The sequence below is a fragment of the Plasmodium inui genome (assembly GCF_000524495.1).
Source record: "Plasmodium inui San Antonio 1 unplaced genomic scaffold supercont1.1, whole genome shotgun sequence".
In the NCBI taxonomy this organism is placed as follows: domain Eukaryota; phylum Apicomplexa; class Aconoidasida; order Haemosporida; family Plasmodiidae; genus Plasmodium; species Plasmodium inui.
In genome coordinates this window covers 263,842-279,453 of record NW_008481835.1, presented here as the reverse complement: position 1 = coordinate 279,453, position 15,612 = coordinate 263,842, and the positions used below count along the sequence as shown (strand labels likewise).

Here is a 15,612-nt window from a genome sequence, read left to right as displayed (position 1 = left end):
ATTTTCATATTTGATCTGATTTGCATATCTGTTCCGATTTGCATATTTGTCCCTCTTTTGGCGTTTACCCCCAATTGTGCCCTTCTGTCCCCCCCTAACTGTGAAGTGTACACTTGTCGCCGCTAGGAAGAGGGCACACCGAAAAATACATCAAATTTGTGACACATTCACGGATGAAAACAAAAATTCAATATTGGACAGCGTCACGTGTATATCCAACTGTATAACTGACATGAATATCTTCCCCGCCCCTCATAAATGTTCCAGTTTTAAGATAAATACATAAACTATTTGTTCTCCTCCCAATGGGCTTCTAAATTATGAGGGCACAAAGTGAGACCGTCAAATCATCAACCCCTCTTAGGAGAATCCCCAAAAATAGAGGAACCGTTGTGCGAAATGTCAGCGAAATAAATCCAATGTCACAACAGGAGCTAAAAAATGTCATACATGTGTACTCGGAAGCGAATAAAGCTTATTACCTAAATTGTTTAAAGAATGAAAGAAACCCCAAGAAGAAGAAGAAAAAAAACGTTTCCAAAAAGACGGAGAGTGAAGAATTTGATACACATACCCTCAACCCCTTGAACTACCGAAATGAGAAATTTGAAGAAAATGGAGCTCTTCTACATTTGCCAGGATCCAATCTTACTCCGAATTATATGTCCCAAAACCCAAGTGCTGACTATGGAGTGTCGTCCCTGGCATATGGGACACTTCACAAATCGAATCCGTTATCATGGGGATGTGATTACAAGAAGCATTACGAACTTCCAACTATTTGTTCAATTGTAAAGTCGAAGCATCCCATTTATTCAAGGCCTCAAAATGCGAAAACGGGACGAAAGGACAGCAGCATGTGTCTTAAAAATAAAAGTAAGAAGAAAAATAGCATCAAACAGTTTGGAGAAGGTTGCCAAAATGATAAGTCCTTCACGGTTAAAAAGGTACCCACGTTTGGAAACGGCAAAGAAGACGAAATTGGAGACATTCACCACGATAAGCATAAAAGTAGCGAACATGGATTTGACAAGAACAGCGTCGTAGATACTACTATGAAGGATATCAGCTGTTCCGACAAATCGAAAGATATTTCAGACGGCACTTGTAATTATCAAGGTTTTTCTAACGATTTGGAGAGAAGTAGCGTAAACAATTCCACCTTGGGAGGATTAAAAAATATGCTGGAAGCGCGCGAACATCACTCTAATTTTACCCTCAAAAGGCAGGACTACAACGAGGAGGGTAAAAACCATGCACCCATTATTCAGCACATGAAAAGAAGCAAGAGTCAACATAACGATTTAAATTTTGTAAACCATAGAAGCATAAACGGGATGGAAAATATGCCCTCAGGTAATTCTGTAGACATAATTTTATCAAACTCGACCATAATGGAAATGAGAAATTCAGACACGGAGTCAGAGCGTTCTTACTGCTCGAGTGGAGAACGCAGCGGAGATTCTTCTGACTATTCGAACGATTCACCCATATGTACAAATAAGAATGTCAAATCGGATTATAATAATTCGAACGACTATTCAACCCCGTATATGGGAATGCGGCGGGCGGAGAACTACAAGGACAGGGGAAAACGCAAACACAAGCTGGCAGGCCATTCAAGCACTAAAGGGCTCAAACATAGTGGCAAATCAACTAAGGCTAACACATTATCGGCATGTAAAGAAAGCTATTATGACTCTTATTCGAAAGTGGCAGAAAGGAACACAAAACAAGGAAAGGTGTTAATCAAATGTAAGGTGCCTCACCCGGGGGAAAAACACAACCCGAACGGTTCCACAGATGTAATGTGGGGAAACAGGAACAACAAGAAATCGAAGCAAAGTGGGAAACATAAAAATAACGATTCTTCAAAGAATGGTGTGGACGAAGAGCCAATTTTGTTTGATGAAAATTGCTGCAGTAGAGGAAAAAAAAAAGGAAAGACAAGGGGATTGAGACATGGCAAACATGTGAGGAAGTACAACCTACAGAGCAGTAGCCATGTAAGGAACAAAAAGTCTCCAAACATGAAAACGATCCACCCGTTAGAATGTCAAAATGGTGCTTGTGCAGGTATTCACAACATTGTTTCATCTAAGCCAGATATTAAACAGTCATCGAACGTAGAACGATGCAGTTGCGTCCATGTGAAGAACACACCTGATGAGAAATTTTGTGCAAGAAACGAGACTGCCAATGTGATGTCTAGAAGCACTCCCAAGAGGGAAACTCTAACAAATCGCGAAATGGAAGCACATGGTGAGGGAGGACCAATTTACGCATATGCCTTCCGAGCCGATACAATGCCGAGGACAGCATTAGTCACTTATAACATGTGTGAGAATGTACCACAGGGAGGAATGAAAAATCTATCTCAAAATGTTTTTGCTGAAGTCCGACCCGAGTTAGCTAATGTTAATTTGTGCGTACAGGAATATCCCGCAAAGAGGTATCAGTCGGCATCCGTTCTGCCAAACTTCTCAGCCCACTCAGTTCCAGAGAGGAATACGCCAATTCCACAGAGCCATTTCGCTCGCGCGCCTCCGCAGGTGATTCACGTGCCAATAGAGGTGTCTCAAGGGAGATTGCACTTGCAGGGGGGAGGATCACAGGTGCAAGGGGTAGCATCACAAGTGCATGTGGTAGCACCTCAGACGCATGGATCACTTGCTCAGAAGCAGGTGCCACTTTTGCAAACAAATGTGCCAATTAGCGCGACGCTAGCACCCTGCGGACAATCTCAATTTGCACTGAAACGTGACGCCCTTCCGCAGGCACACCCTCCACAGAGTCAGGCTCAGAGTCAAATGGCACAGATGCAACAATTGCCATTTGTAGAAAAACCAATTGTTCTTGAACAAATTCCGATGACGAGTGTAATTTCAAGTGGAGAGCTCAAAGCAGCGACCAAGTTTTGCAGCCTTACGGAGTTAACAAACCAGTTAGTATCGGTTAAGGGGGAAAGTAGTGGAGCGTACACTACTGCTCATGGCCTTTCCAAACCGTTTGATCAGAACTGCAATAGGTCCCAGAGCATAGTAGAAAACAACTCGGGTGATTTGTCAAACAAACAGTGCGCAGAAGGCGTTCTCACAAATGCGCTAATAAAGGGAAGTGGCACTATCGACGGTAGGTATACACTTTGTAGCAATTCAAACAAATGCATAGATCAATTTAAAGGCTCTGATGCGAAGGTGACATTCTCAAAGGGGGGAAATGGGATGCCTTCATGGGTAAAAACGTATGTAGACATACAAAGTACAAACCTGAAAGCCGAGGCGGCAAATGCGGGCTACCTAAATGTATACACAAATAAGATAAATGAGAAGACAAACAGTGATGTTAGCAGCTCGATGGGAATTCTTCACTGTCTTTCAAATATAGAGTCATCCACGGGTGAAGTGTACCACCAACCTGATGCTTCTAAACATGTTGCGCATAAGAAAAGTGTGAATCCAAAGGATATGTCTCAGTTAATTAAGACGTCAAATGAGAAATTGATAAATTTGCAAAAGAAACAACTGTTAGACATTTTACAGGAAAAGGGAAACGACGGAGTGAAGAAGACCACTCACACAGTGGATAGTAGCCCCCACACCAATGGAGAGTTAAATGTTCAATCCATAAATCATGTGGGTGGAGAAAAATATCAGAACCTGTTAGGTAGTACGGTCCAGTACTTCTCCTACGCAAATCCCGCAGAAGGTCTGCAAAACTGTGCAGATGAAACAGAAGGGGTAATCTTTTCCGCTACACCCCAAGAAATAAGCAGCAAGAACCAGCCGGCGCAAAATACCCCCCAAGTACCGGTCCATTTAAACTGATTGATCCCTCCCCCACGGAAAGGCAAAGCATGCAAAGTATTAAACGGGTTGAAAATGTTGGAAATGTTGAAAATGCTAAACCTGTTGAACGTGTTGGAAATAATCGGGGGGAGGGGAACGGAAGAGAATTTGAAGGCACAGAGTTGGAGGGAAATTTACCCCTTAAAAAATCTGTAAAAATATATTTGCACAATTCGAACGAGGAGAGCTTGTCTAAAGGCAGTTCCACGAATGATCCTTCCAACATTGGATTCACGAAGGAAAACTTGAATCTGCTTTTTAATGCAGACGAGGAAAGGAATTCACTCGACAATGTTGATAGCGGGGATGACAATACACCCACTAGGAGGGGGGAGGAAAATTGTCCACAAGGTGATCGAAAAAGTGGTCACAATAACGAATCAAGCGCGCACTGCACAGACCCAAATGGCAACCCGGTCAGCGAAGACAATTCTCAGGAGAACGATGGAAACCTCGTTCATGTAGAAATCGGCGCGAGGTTCAGAGAGGACGACTATGTCAGTGATCAGTGTGCGAGTGACGATGTTGTTCGAAAAACGGGGTGGCACTGCGGCATCAGTGGGGTGAGCAGCAGCAAGATCATCGACCGAATCAGCGGACAGATGAGCGACCAGATCATCGATAAAACGTGGGATAAGACCTGCGATAGAACCTTCGATAAAACCTGCGATGAGGCCATAGACTTGACCAACCGCAGCGACCATGCCGTCAACAGTGGACCCACCGCAGGAAGAAGCAACGGCGGCAATAGCTGCTATACTAATGGCATGGTACGAGTTAATTCTGCAAATAGTGGAAGTGACAACAGCGAAGTTGAACGGGGAGAAGGAATGAATGGCAGCACACAGAGAAGTAATATTGCGGATGATCCATCGAGGAAGACGTACACCCTTGATGGAGTCGAAGGTAGCGGACTGCACAACTTGGAAGGGAAAAATACAAGAGACGTTATTAAAGTTATGTACACGGAACGAGTGGAAAAGTGTGGCCTTGCAGATATAACAAATCAGGGGGGATCACCAAATCTGAAAAAAGAGAAATCTTCTGTTAATCACAATTTTGATAAGGCGAAGAAGCAGAATGGGGCCGGAAAATGGGTAAATTTCAACCATGGCTTTGAGAAATCTCCAAGTTTTAACGAACAAATGGAGGAACTGAAATTTTTAGAAGAAATATATCAGAGGGAAAAGGTGGACAAAGGGGAAGAAAGCGACGCAGAGGTGAATCAAAATTTCAAAGTTACCCCCATTTCGGAGACGGCAAAATTGTCAGTGGCGAGAAATGCTAATCTAAATTGTCACTACAGAAAGGATGCTAATTTTAACAGAGAAGACAAGGTGAAGAGTTTTACCAGTGCATTATCTCATTTGATAAAAAACAACATGGAGGTGAGGCAAAAGGGGGATGATGATCATCCTTTTCGAACATTGGCTCCCCCGGGTCGGACATTCTATGAACCCATTTCTGCAATTCCGGGTAGCTTCCTAGCCGAAGAAAAGATAAATAAAATAAACATAACGTACAGCCATCATCAGGATGGGAACAACCAGGAAGGTCATATGGAAGATCGCTCCATCACGAAAGAGAACTATGGCGAAGGACTTGTCACCTCTAAGTGTGCAAGCAATAAAGAGAAGGACAGGCAATATATGTCTTCTACACAACATGACGTTCCTAACTCGGACTATTCTTTTAATGGGAAGATTAATCTTTCACAGGCAGGTGCAAATGGTGAAGCGTTTAATATGTCGCGGCACTGCCTGGAAAAGGTCACTTTTGTAGAAGCGAATCGACTTTTTGAACACTCCAAAGTGACAAATGTGGAATCACCTGAAGGGAGTCGAAATGGCATTTCTGTACAGAACAGACTGGTGTTACATAAGGACGGATGCGAGAGATTTAATCCCAATTTGATCCATTATGGTTGGCGCAAAAAGGAAGCCCACAGCGTGTGGTCAGGTAGAAACTTGTCCAAGCGAAAAATTAAGCCTAAGAAGGAATTACACCTGAAGGGGTCGATTAAAGAGAGCATATGTGAGAATGATAAGAGAAGAGCTCGCAGAAGAGACACCACTGACAAGAGGGAGAAATATTCCATCCATGTGTCCGATTATTTTTCAAATCGGAATGATGACTATTCCAGCTACATGATGAGTGAGGAAGGTGCGAAGAACCGTTTGGCTAGTGACCTCCCCGTTGTACCCCCCTGCAACGATCATAATTATCCTAGCAGACGAAGTAATGAAACCAAGATGTTAAGGCACGTGGGGAACCAATTCGTCCAGGTGGAAGAGGCACCACCCAGGAATAAACACATCAAAGAAGATATGTTTCCAATCGAGGCACGATCAGGAAATCCTCCACACTTAGGAGAGTTAAATAACGATGTGCCATTCACATGTAATGCTCAAAGTTGCTTCAATAAGAAAAGCACCGAAGGAGAGAATATTCTAGGGGAAAAAAGACTTAGTCGTGGTACTAATAACCAAAATTGCAATAACACCCTATTCTGCTGCCCCGTGAAGGAAGTCACCAGCGCTCCTCCCAGGTATCCTAGAACAGCCACTCTGATGAATAAATTGTTTAGAAAAGCAAAGAGGAGTCCAGAACATGTAGACAAAAAGGAAAACGATTTTAAATGCGCTGACAAAGTATCGAAAGCTAGTTTGGAGGAAACCAAAAGGGACTCGTTATTGAGTAAACGTTCCGTTAATTTTAAAGAAGACAAATCGGACTTATTTGAGCTGCCCACCGGGGAAAAAGGAGGAAGAACATTCGACAATGTTTCAAATGGGGCGAATGAGTCGAGAAGACTGTTCACTAATTGTCCGACCATTCCGTGTGAACCGTTCAAGGAGGGGAGAAGAACAGCTACACAATTGTATAAGGCACAGATAAGATTACCTACATACGATGATAGGGGAGCATACCGTGATAGGACAAAATCCACTAGACGGAACAGCACTACGATGAATACCGCACCTCCTACCGCTATGCCTTACCCTAAGTGTGAGCTTATATGCAGAATTCCGAAGAGAGCCTTCACAACTTATTTTCAAGGCAGAGATTGTTAACGCGGGGTTGCGATTTGGGGAAAGAATAATTCGTAAGAGAAGGCTACTGAAGAGGAGAAGAAGAGAAGAAAGAAAAAAAAAAAGGGGGACATGAGGTGTACGTACACTGGGGAAAAATGCAAAGTTGGGGTGAAGAAAAGGCGCACTCCGTTTTCATCAAATGGGCATCAAAAAAAAAGGGGGGAGAGACACACATGTGCATATCAGCGCATGTTTTGTTCGCTTGTTTGTTTGTCTGTTTGTTTGTCTGTCTATCTGCTTGTTTGTTTGTCTGTCTGCTTCCCTGCACGCTTTTTTTCTTGCTTGTTTACTGACTTATTTATCATTTTTTTTTTTTTTCAAGCTCGTAAAATGCTAAGTAAGAATCATGTGCACATTTAACGGGGCTACTGCTAAATTGAGCAGAATAGGCGGCAACACACATTTTGCACACACGTGGGCGCGTGGCCAGTGGGATCCGAAAGGCGAACGACGTCGCAGCGTAGCGCCACGGAGAGGCCTACACAGATTGACAGAGGATGCACATTAAAGGCAGCAAGTCAGACCAGCACTTTTAATCGAAATCGAAACAATTGCAAAGTCTGCTAAGCTTCGTTCGGAAGGTGAGACTTCTATTTTGGCTGTTCTCCCTATTTGAGCTCCACCCCTTCCAGATAGGAAGCAACTCAAACGGAAGGAGAAGAAAAAAAACAAAACATATTGCGCAAAATGGTACATCTCAGTTGTGATGACAAGCTATATAACAAAACGGAGTTGTATTCCCCAGTGGGACATTCAACTCTGGATAGTGTGTATGGAGCACCTTTGAATTATTTTGATCCCCCGTGGGGGGGTCCGAATGGGAATCTGCTTCATACACTCCACGAGGAGAGAGGGAATAGTGCAGTTATTCCTACGGAAGGAAATAAGAAGAGGAAGAAGAAAAAGAAAAAAACCAAAATTCGCATGTGCTACGATTCTGAGGCACCCACGACCGGTGAAAGAAAAAGTACCGTCGACAATGGTACCTACCTGAATGACAAATATTTTAGTGATTCCAAAAAGGGAGACTACAAACGTGCAATCATAAACATTAGGACAAATGAACCTTCTAGAGAAAGTGATTACACAGATGATACTGAGCAGAGTGTTCCTACTTTGGACAAATGGAAGAAACCTCGAAAGAAATTTATGGGGAAGTATTCTTTTTCCGAGATAGCTAATAGTTTGTTGCATCCTTTAAATGGGTGTCCCTCAACTCCACCTCACTCAGGTGTAGTGAACCCTCGCCTTGACTGCTTGCATTATCGGATAGCGGCGAAGAACAAGAGGAGAGAAAACTGCACCAAGCCGGAAATTATCGTCCGATTTTAGCCAACGCGTATGGAGGAGTAAGCTGTTGAAGCCGGGTTGCTCAGATTGGTACCGAGTGGCAGAGACTACCACAGACTCTTCATTTGAGGCAGATCCTTGGCTGCCCTCAAGTCAATCGCTCCTCTGGAGGGATGTCATGTTTGATCTCCTGCGTGCACAAGTTCGATTCCGCGCCGTCGTCTGACCTAAGCGACGCGTCTGTTTTGTCCACCTCTATATGTTCATAGTGCGCCTTTCGATTTGTCTCTCCCTCTCTCGAGGCATATCTCTCTGTTTTTTTTTTTTTTTTATTAGCATTTGTTATTAATATGGAACACTGCCCTGCCCTCGCTTGCCAAAAGCGGCGCAATTGTTTTTAGCGGAGCGAATCCTGTGTTCAGTTGTCTCTGCGTCTGTCCAGCCTATTACATTGTATGGCCTGCTTCGCCGTCTTTGCGCACCTTTTGTAGGAGCGCGCCACGAATTGTTAACCCGTAGTGACAAGCATCTAAATCCATTTGTCCACGCGAGAGCGCGCTAGTGCGATGGGCCCCAGAAAAAGGTAAAAGTAGGAGCATGTCATGAGTGGCCCGAGGCGAAGTGTCTCTTTTGAGTTGCCGGACAAGCGACCGCGTATCGGTAGAGGGAAACTTCCTCTGGTGTGAAGAAATACCACGAGGGGATAGCATTTTAATGAAATCCTCCATGGGGGTCAGGTAACTACCAGCTGCGGCATAGCAACCAGTGATGAGGACAAAAAGAAGAAAAAAAATTGTGTCTGTGTTTGTCAAGTAGGTTCATAGAGAATGCCGGGGGAGGAATTTTCCCGCGTGCGTATCTTCGTGTGCACAAAAAAGGGGTTTTAAAAAAAAAAGAAGTGGGCGGATGAGTGGGTGGATGGGTGGATGGGTGGATGGCAGTGGAGCCAACAAATGTACATATGTGAACAACCCGATTGTGCGTAGCAGGGGGGGAAAAAATTTTTCCTTCCAATGAGGGGTGTCAAAATTGTTGGTGGTGGCTTTCTCCAAGATGGGTTACAGTTCACTATCCAGCTTTTTTCTTCCTTTCCCCTCTATGTGCCTTCTATCATTTTATTAAAAATTTGTTGAGCGTCCTTACATAGGTTCTTATAGGAATCACTTAATTGAAGATTGGTATCATTTTTAATCACATCTGAGCACTTCCGGAATAGTTGCATGAATAGCTTTTTATCCGTCACTGCTTCTTCTACGTTGAATGTCTCTTTCTCATTGGTGGTCATTTTGATTCTCCTTAATTTAGAGGGGTTCAGAAGGCCCCTTATGTCATTTAGGTTGTCTAGCAGGAGGTAGTGAGTCTTGATATACTTCATCAAATCCGGGTTGTAAATATGTAATTTTAATTCCGTTCCTTTTTTATATATATTTTTCAGTTCTTCTGTGGGGTGGTTCTTAAAACGATTCGTCTTGACGTTATTTTTTATATTTTCGATGAAGGCTTTTCTCTCTTTGACCATTTTGTCCATTTTCAGTTTCCTATTTTTTGTGTCATTTATATCGATGGAGGTGTTTACCCTTTTGACGACGTTTATGAGATCCTGCAGGTTCTCAATTGGGGGGTCTATTTTGTGTTGAACGTAGAATATCCCCTTCTTATCATGACTATCTGTTTCGTCTTCATCGCAGCTTGGGATGTGGTCCTCTGCTGTAGGGTTTGCCCCTCCGTTGGTGAGACGGACTGTTCCTTTTTCACATCCCTTTGAGTTATATGCACCATTTTGTGTCTTGTCTAACCGGGAAGAATTCTTTTTAACAACGCTACTAACCGTCCTGGTGGTGCTGCCAATTTTCCCTCCAAGGGAGAAGAAGGTATTTTCCCTAAGTTGTAGTTCTGCATCCATTTTTATTCTATAAATGTCTAGTTTGTTCTTCAAATTGTAGGTGGCCTTCAAATCATCGATGGTTTTTTTTGCGGCCGTGGAAAGGGAAAGGAAACTATCGAAGGAGGCTTCGAACTCTTTGCTCGTGGGGTCATCCTCCTTGCGCTTTTTTTCTTCCCTGTCTGTGTTCGTGGGGATATCCATCAGTTTGGCGAATGGGTACTTCTCAAATTTTTCCAGCTTCTCCACCGCCCCAAAGCTGAGGCAACGCGTTTCATTCCCCACCACTTGGAGCATCTGTGCGAAGGAGCTCCTTCCAACCCTGTCGCTTCCTGGGTGAAGAACTTTTGACTCCACATAGGCTGATGTCTCTTTGGATAAATTTAAAACGGAGGACAGGGCTTGAAAAAAGTGTTCTTTGCCCATGGATGGCTCCAGGTGCTTGGTCTCTTCCGCTTTATTCGTACACAGGAGGTCATCATAGTGGTTATCACTCAGGGGGTTGACCCAATTGTGAGTCCCCTTGGTATACTTCTTCCTTATTCCATCACATGTGTGAGAGTTTTCCCCCACGGATAAGGTGCTGGGGATGGCCGATTGGAGGTCACCGGTACACACCTTTGAGAGGTGCCCAAACACCTCGTCATAATTTCCTCTATAGCGAAATAGTAGGTCATTTTTTAGCGAAAAAATGTTGTCCATATGTTTATACTGGCTAGACAATGTTAGATTCTCCAAATTGATTTTAGAAAAGTCAAAGAATTTCTTCATTTCGATTTCTACGTCCTCGTTGGAGGTGTCCTCCTCTAGGGAAACATCGTCAGAGAAGTTTAATAAAACGTTCATTAGGATATTTGGATGAATATATGAGTATTTTTTTGAGGGCGGTTCACTTATGTTGTTTCCCCTTTGCGGAAGACAAACCGGTGAGATGTCCCCGCTCCACCGCTTCTGGGCAGTGTCGCTAAGCATATTCACCTCCACCTGAAGGAGGTATGAATCGCTGGTAGCCAATTCAACGTGCTTAAAAAAAACACTTTTCTTCCTTCTCCTCTTTAGTATAATTTCCCTTCCCCAGTTGTTCGTAATAAAATTCAAATTGGCACATTTCTCATGTGTGATTTTTTTTCGCTTCAGTTTCACTATTTTGACGACAATATTTTTGAATAAATGGGGGTTATTCAGCTTCACGTAAATGGAACCCCATGTGCTGTCTCTCTTACTATTAATGCTGACTTTTTTTATTAATTTGAATCGTTTTGTTTTCCTTTCGCAGTTGTAATGGTTGAGGTGGACGTTGTCTATGCCAGCTTCTGTTTGGCCCTTTCTCTTTTCTGCAAGCGGGAGTGATTCACTGCAGTTATCCGCCACTGTGCGATTATCATTTTTTGGATTAACCCCTCCTGAGGAATTCTCCCTCCGACAGTCCTTCTTTACCCCCAGGTCAATATATTCACCGCTGTCGTTGAAGCTATACCTTTTGCAGAAGGATGAAACTTCGTTTAGCCGTATGTTTGTCTTTTTTTTCTTCGTTTGTTCTTCACAGGAGGTGTCTTTGTCGCTAGACGGGGAAGCAATGGCTATCTCAAAATGTAGGTCCTTTCCGATTAGCCTCTCCACCTTTTTTGACACGACGAGAAAGAGGTACGTGCATTCGTCCTTCCCGTCATCGTCATTATTATCGCCTGGAGGAATGCAAATTTTTTGAATGAAATTTTCCATCGAAATTTTGTAAAAGAGGTTTTTCATTCCATTGTGGGAATGGTGTTGTTCGTCTTCGCCTTTGTCTTCCCCTTCTTCTTCGTCTTTCTGATCCATACTGTTCTCATTCTTTTCCGATTTTTTTGTTTTTTTTTTTTTTCTTCCCCTTGCATTTTGCACATCGGAGCTTCCGTTCCATTTTGATACGTTACAAATGTATAGGTCTAAATGGGGAAGAACTTTTAACTCGTTCACTTTGTGAATAACATAAAAGAACGGTGTACGTAAGTTCCTCATTTGAGGGATCGTCACTGTATATTTTAGCAGCACCTTCATCGGGCATTCCTCCCCTATGGTCAGTTTTTTTTTTAAAAACGCCATCTTCATTTTTAACTTCTTTTCTAGATATTCTTCTACACTGATAAAGGAGCAGCTGATCAGTTTTTCTTCACTTCGCGAATGGAGCGAATTGTTTCCATGTTGTGTGTCATCCGATTTTTTTGCCTGTTTTGAGGTTCCCCCTTGTTCTGTTTTTTTTTTCTTCTTCTCGAGCCATTCAACGGAGAAGTCGCCTCTCCTGCTGCGCTTCACATACACAAGGAAAAAATGTTCCATGTTCCCCCTGAGGTGTATATTCCTTTTTCGAATTTCTTCATCAAAGGGGTAGTCCCTCCATTCGTCGTGTCCGCTGTTGTTTAGAAAAAGGTTTGGAGCGAGGACACGGAGGGGGGTTCTTTCCCTGTCGGCTTTATCTCCTCCCTTTGCATCCTCATTTGGTGTGAGCCTCTCTTCGCCTATTTTCCTGACGAAGCACTCGCAGTTGAGGATGTCCTTGGGGGAGAGCATCGCGTGTTTTTCCCCTGAGTGCAGAGCGGAGTTATCACGACAACAGGCGTTACTTCCCTCCATGACTACTTCTTCTGGGACACTGCCCAATTTTGATGTCAATAAGTGGAGAAGTCCCCCTTGGCGGCTGTCAGCGTGGCTGAAGATATTCCGTCTTGTCTCGTTCCTTTTTCGCACCATGGTGTCCCCCGCTGCGCACTTTTTCCTCCTTCCAACTTTGCAGGAGAAAAAAGAAAAACAGAATTCGTGAAGGCCGTCCGATAAAGATTCCTCATTTGGAGCTACACGTACATGATCCGAATTGGTACAACCGTTGCTGCTACTTGGCCCATTTGCCCCATTTTGCGTCTTCAATTCCTCCCGAAGGAGTGACAACTCGGAGTTATTTCCACTCCGATTGATGCGGACAGAACAAATGAGAATAAGGTATGGAAAGCTCTCCTCCTGTGTGGCGTTAGAAGCACTTGACAGAGTGTCACGACTGCTGTCTTTTTTCTTCACTTTAACCTTGTTATGATTTTTTTGACTCCCTTGAATTTTAGCAGTCCTATCTTTAGCATACCTATCCGTGGACGCAACTTCGAAGTGGCTTCTGTTCACGAGGAAAAAAATAGTTTCCCCCTTGGCTAAGAAGCTACCATTCGTTCTTATCAGATATTTCCATGTGTATTTCACGTTGACTTTTTGGGTGAGTCTCTCCAATTCGCCTTCGTCCAGCCATTTGTCGAGGTGCTTGTGGGCGTTCTGCCAGGGTGCACATGTGTACATGTGTGTAGGCGGCACAACGATTGGATAGGTGCGCTGATATGGGTCTGGGTGTCTACCTCGGGGAGAGGCGCCCAGGTGGGGTGACGGCGCTGCGGTAACTGAGGAGACTGCTTACTACGGAGGGGGCTCACTACCGCTTTGAAACTGTTTACTAGCCCCGACGGACCATTCCACGAGCGTCAAAAGGAACTCCCTGCCTGATACACATTCGCACTGGTTGGTTCTATCTAAATAGGCACATCGTGTAGGAATTACCTTTTTGCCCGACTTGGAGGTACCCATTCGGGAGAGTTTTCCATCCGATTCCTCGCTGCCCGTTTTGGGGCGCTTCGTGCTGTTCTTACCATCTCCTAAAATTTTTCTAATTAGTTGGAGCACTTCCTGTGCGTTATCTTCATTCACGGTAATGTCACATGTGTCACAAGTGGCATCACTGCAACTGTCTCTTTGGGGTTCCCTCCTCGTGTCACGTGCGCTGAGATTTTTATCTGTCCCTTGGTCTCCTTCATTTCCCCCATCAGGACTACCCTTCGGGGGAGTCAAAGTATTTACTGGCACCAATTCTGTGTCTTTAATCCGGATGTTTCCCCTATCGTTGATGTAAGCATACCCCTTGAGGAAAACATCCTTCTTTGCTTTAAGCACAGACTGTTGGTAATCCGAGTAGGATGTACAATGGCGAGGCTTCACATTTTCGCATTTTATTTTTATATGTTCTTTTTCCACCGAGCAGATGAGGAAGAAGAAGCGTCCGGGTGTGGGATCCTCATGAGGGGGGGAGCTCTTCAAGGTTTCGCTAGAAGACAAGCGGTGGTTTGGAACCGCACATAGGTTTGCTGTCGTGTCTTCCTGTCTATTCCCAGTGTGCACTAGGTTGGTTGTTTCCTCCGAATGATCAGGGCGTTGTTCCTCCCTGGATGCATCTTTGGGGGCGCGTTGCTCCTCGTGTAAATACTGGGGTGAAGCGGCTACGTCAGCATTGTCACAAAAATTGACGCTACTCCTGTCGCCCCCCCTGTCGCTCCTCCTGCCAGAGAGCACCGCGCAGGGGATGAAGAAACATTTTTCCGTCCGTAGGTGGTCCGCGAAGGGGCTAAATTCGTATGACTTATTTATAAATTTGAGCCCCGTTAACATCTCGAGGAGGTAAAAATGATAATCGGGCAGGGGAAAAAGTCTGAAGCAAGTTAGCAAAGCTTCCATGAGGATATGTGGCCACAACTCTTTCTCATCCAGAGAACGGCAGGACAAAATTTGATTCTTTTCATTGTATGACAGGGTCAGGTGCACAAAGACTAGACGCCATTTATTATTTATGAATAATTTAACCAAATAGTAGCTCAATTTGTTTGGGACTGGGAAGGAGGAACTCGTTTGTGGATGTATCAGCTCGTACAGATAATTCCCCCTAGGTATGAGGGCTTTATTCTCTTTTATTAACGATACAGAGGAGTAAAAAAATCTGAAAAAATCAACATCCTCTCTGTACGTCACGTCCGCATTTCGGCATTCATAATTTTGATACGTCACTATGCATTGCCCATGTGTTTCTGCACCTTGATCATTTTGGTGCTTGTTAAAATGTTGTTTCGTGTCTTGGTCCAGTTTTTCCAGTAGCTTTTCGAACCCTTCCAGGTAGCTTTTCCTCTCCCGTGATAACAGCTCTTTTTCTTCTTTCTTTTTTTTTTTCCTTTCTTCCTCATCAGGGGGGGATACCAAGTCGTCATGGCCATTGTTGCGGCACTTGTTCTTTTCCGTTAATAGCGTGTCGTTCTTCCTCCCCTCTTCGCCTTTCCCGAACTGTCTGCCATCATCCGGTGGTACCTCCTCTGATTGACATTCAGGAAATTCATTTGGATCTCTCCAGTGGTGCACTCTTTGGCCACACAAGTTTAACCAAGTGTCGACCCGCTTGGCTTCCCTTTTGGCTTCCCTTCTGGTGCGCTTCTTGCCCGTCCTTCCCAAGGCTGGCTCCCGTAGCACCTCCTCAGTTACGTATTTTTTCCACAAGTCAAGTGCATTTTTGTTGCCCCCGAAATCTACAATTCTGTGTTTCAGAAGGGTGTCTTCCATTGCACTATTTTTTTCCTTCGCGCAACTGTCGCATTAGCGGTGGCATTTGCAATGGCATTTGAAGTTGTTTTTTTTTTTCTCCTCACAATTTGTAGTATTTTTTCACGTT

The 15,612-nt window shown here is 44.0% G+C and overlaps 4 protein-coding genes across 4 annotated transcripts; 3 read left to right on the top strand and 1 right to left on the bottom strand.

The window, feature by feature from the left end:
* Positions 1 to 320: 320 nt before the first annotated feature.
* Positions 321 to 3,827, top strand: C922_00066 (hypothetical protein; the record flags this gene model as incomplete). The annotated part of the gene is made up of 1 exon (XM_008815683.1): positions 321 to 3,827. The coding sequence occupies one exon, from the start codon at positions 321 to 323 to the stop codon at positions 3,825 to 3,827; it is 3,507 nt and encodes a 1,168-aa protein (XP_008813905.1).
* Positions 3,828 to 3,856: 29 nt separating this feature from the next.
* Positions 3,857 to 6,922, top strand: C922_00065 (hypothetical protein; the record flags this gene model as incomplete). The annotated part of the gene is made up of 1 exon (XM_008815682.1): positions 3,857 to 6,922. One exon carries the CDS (start codon positions 3,857 to 3,859, stop codon positions 6,920 to 6,922), a length of 3,066 nt encoding a protein of 1,021 aa, XP_008813904.1.
* A 708-nt stretch (positions 6,923 to 7,630) lies between these two features.
* C922_00064 (hypothetical protein) lies at positions 7,631 to 8,275 on the top strand (the record flags this gene model as incomplete). Its single annotated transcript, XM_008815681.1, has 1 exon — positions 7,631 to 8,275. The coding sequence occupies one exon, from the start codon at positions 7,631 to 7,633 to the stop codon at positions 8,273 to 8,275; it is 645 nt and encodes a 214-aa protein (XP_008813903.1).
* Positions 8,276 to 9,329: 1,054 nt separating this feature from the next.
* On the bottom strand, positions 9,330 to 15,503 carry C922_00063 (hypothetical protein; the record flags this gene model as incomplete). Its single annotated transcript, XM_008815680.1, has 2 exons — positions 9,330 to 13,406; positions 13,686 to 15,503. The coding sequence occupies 2 exons, from the start codon at positions 15,501 to 15,503 to the stop codon at positions 9,330 to 9,332; spliced, it is 5,895 nt and encodes a 1,964-aa protein (XP_008813902.1).
* Positions 15,504 to 15,612: the final 109 nt, after the last annotated feature.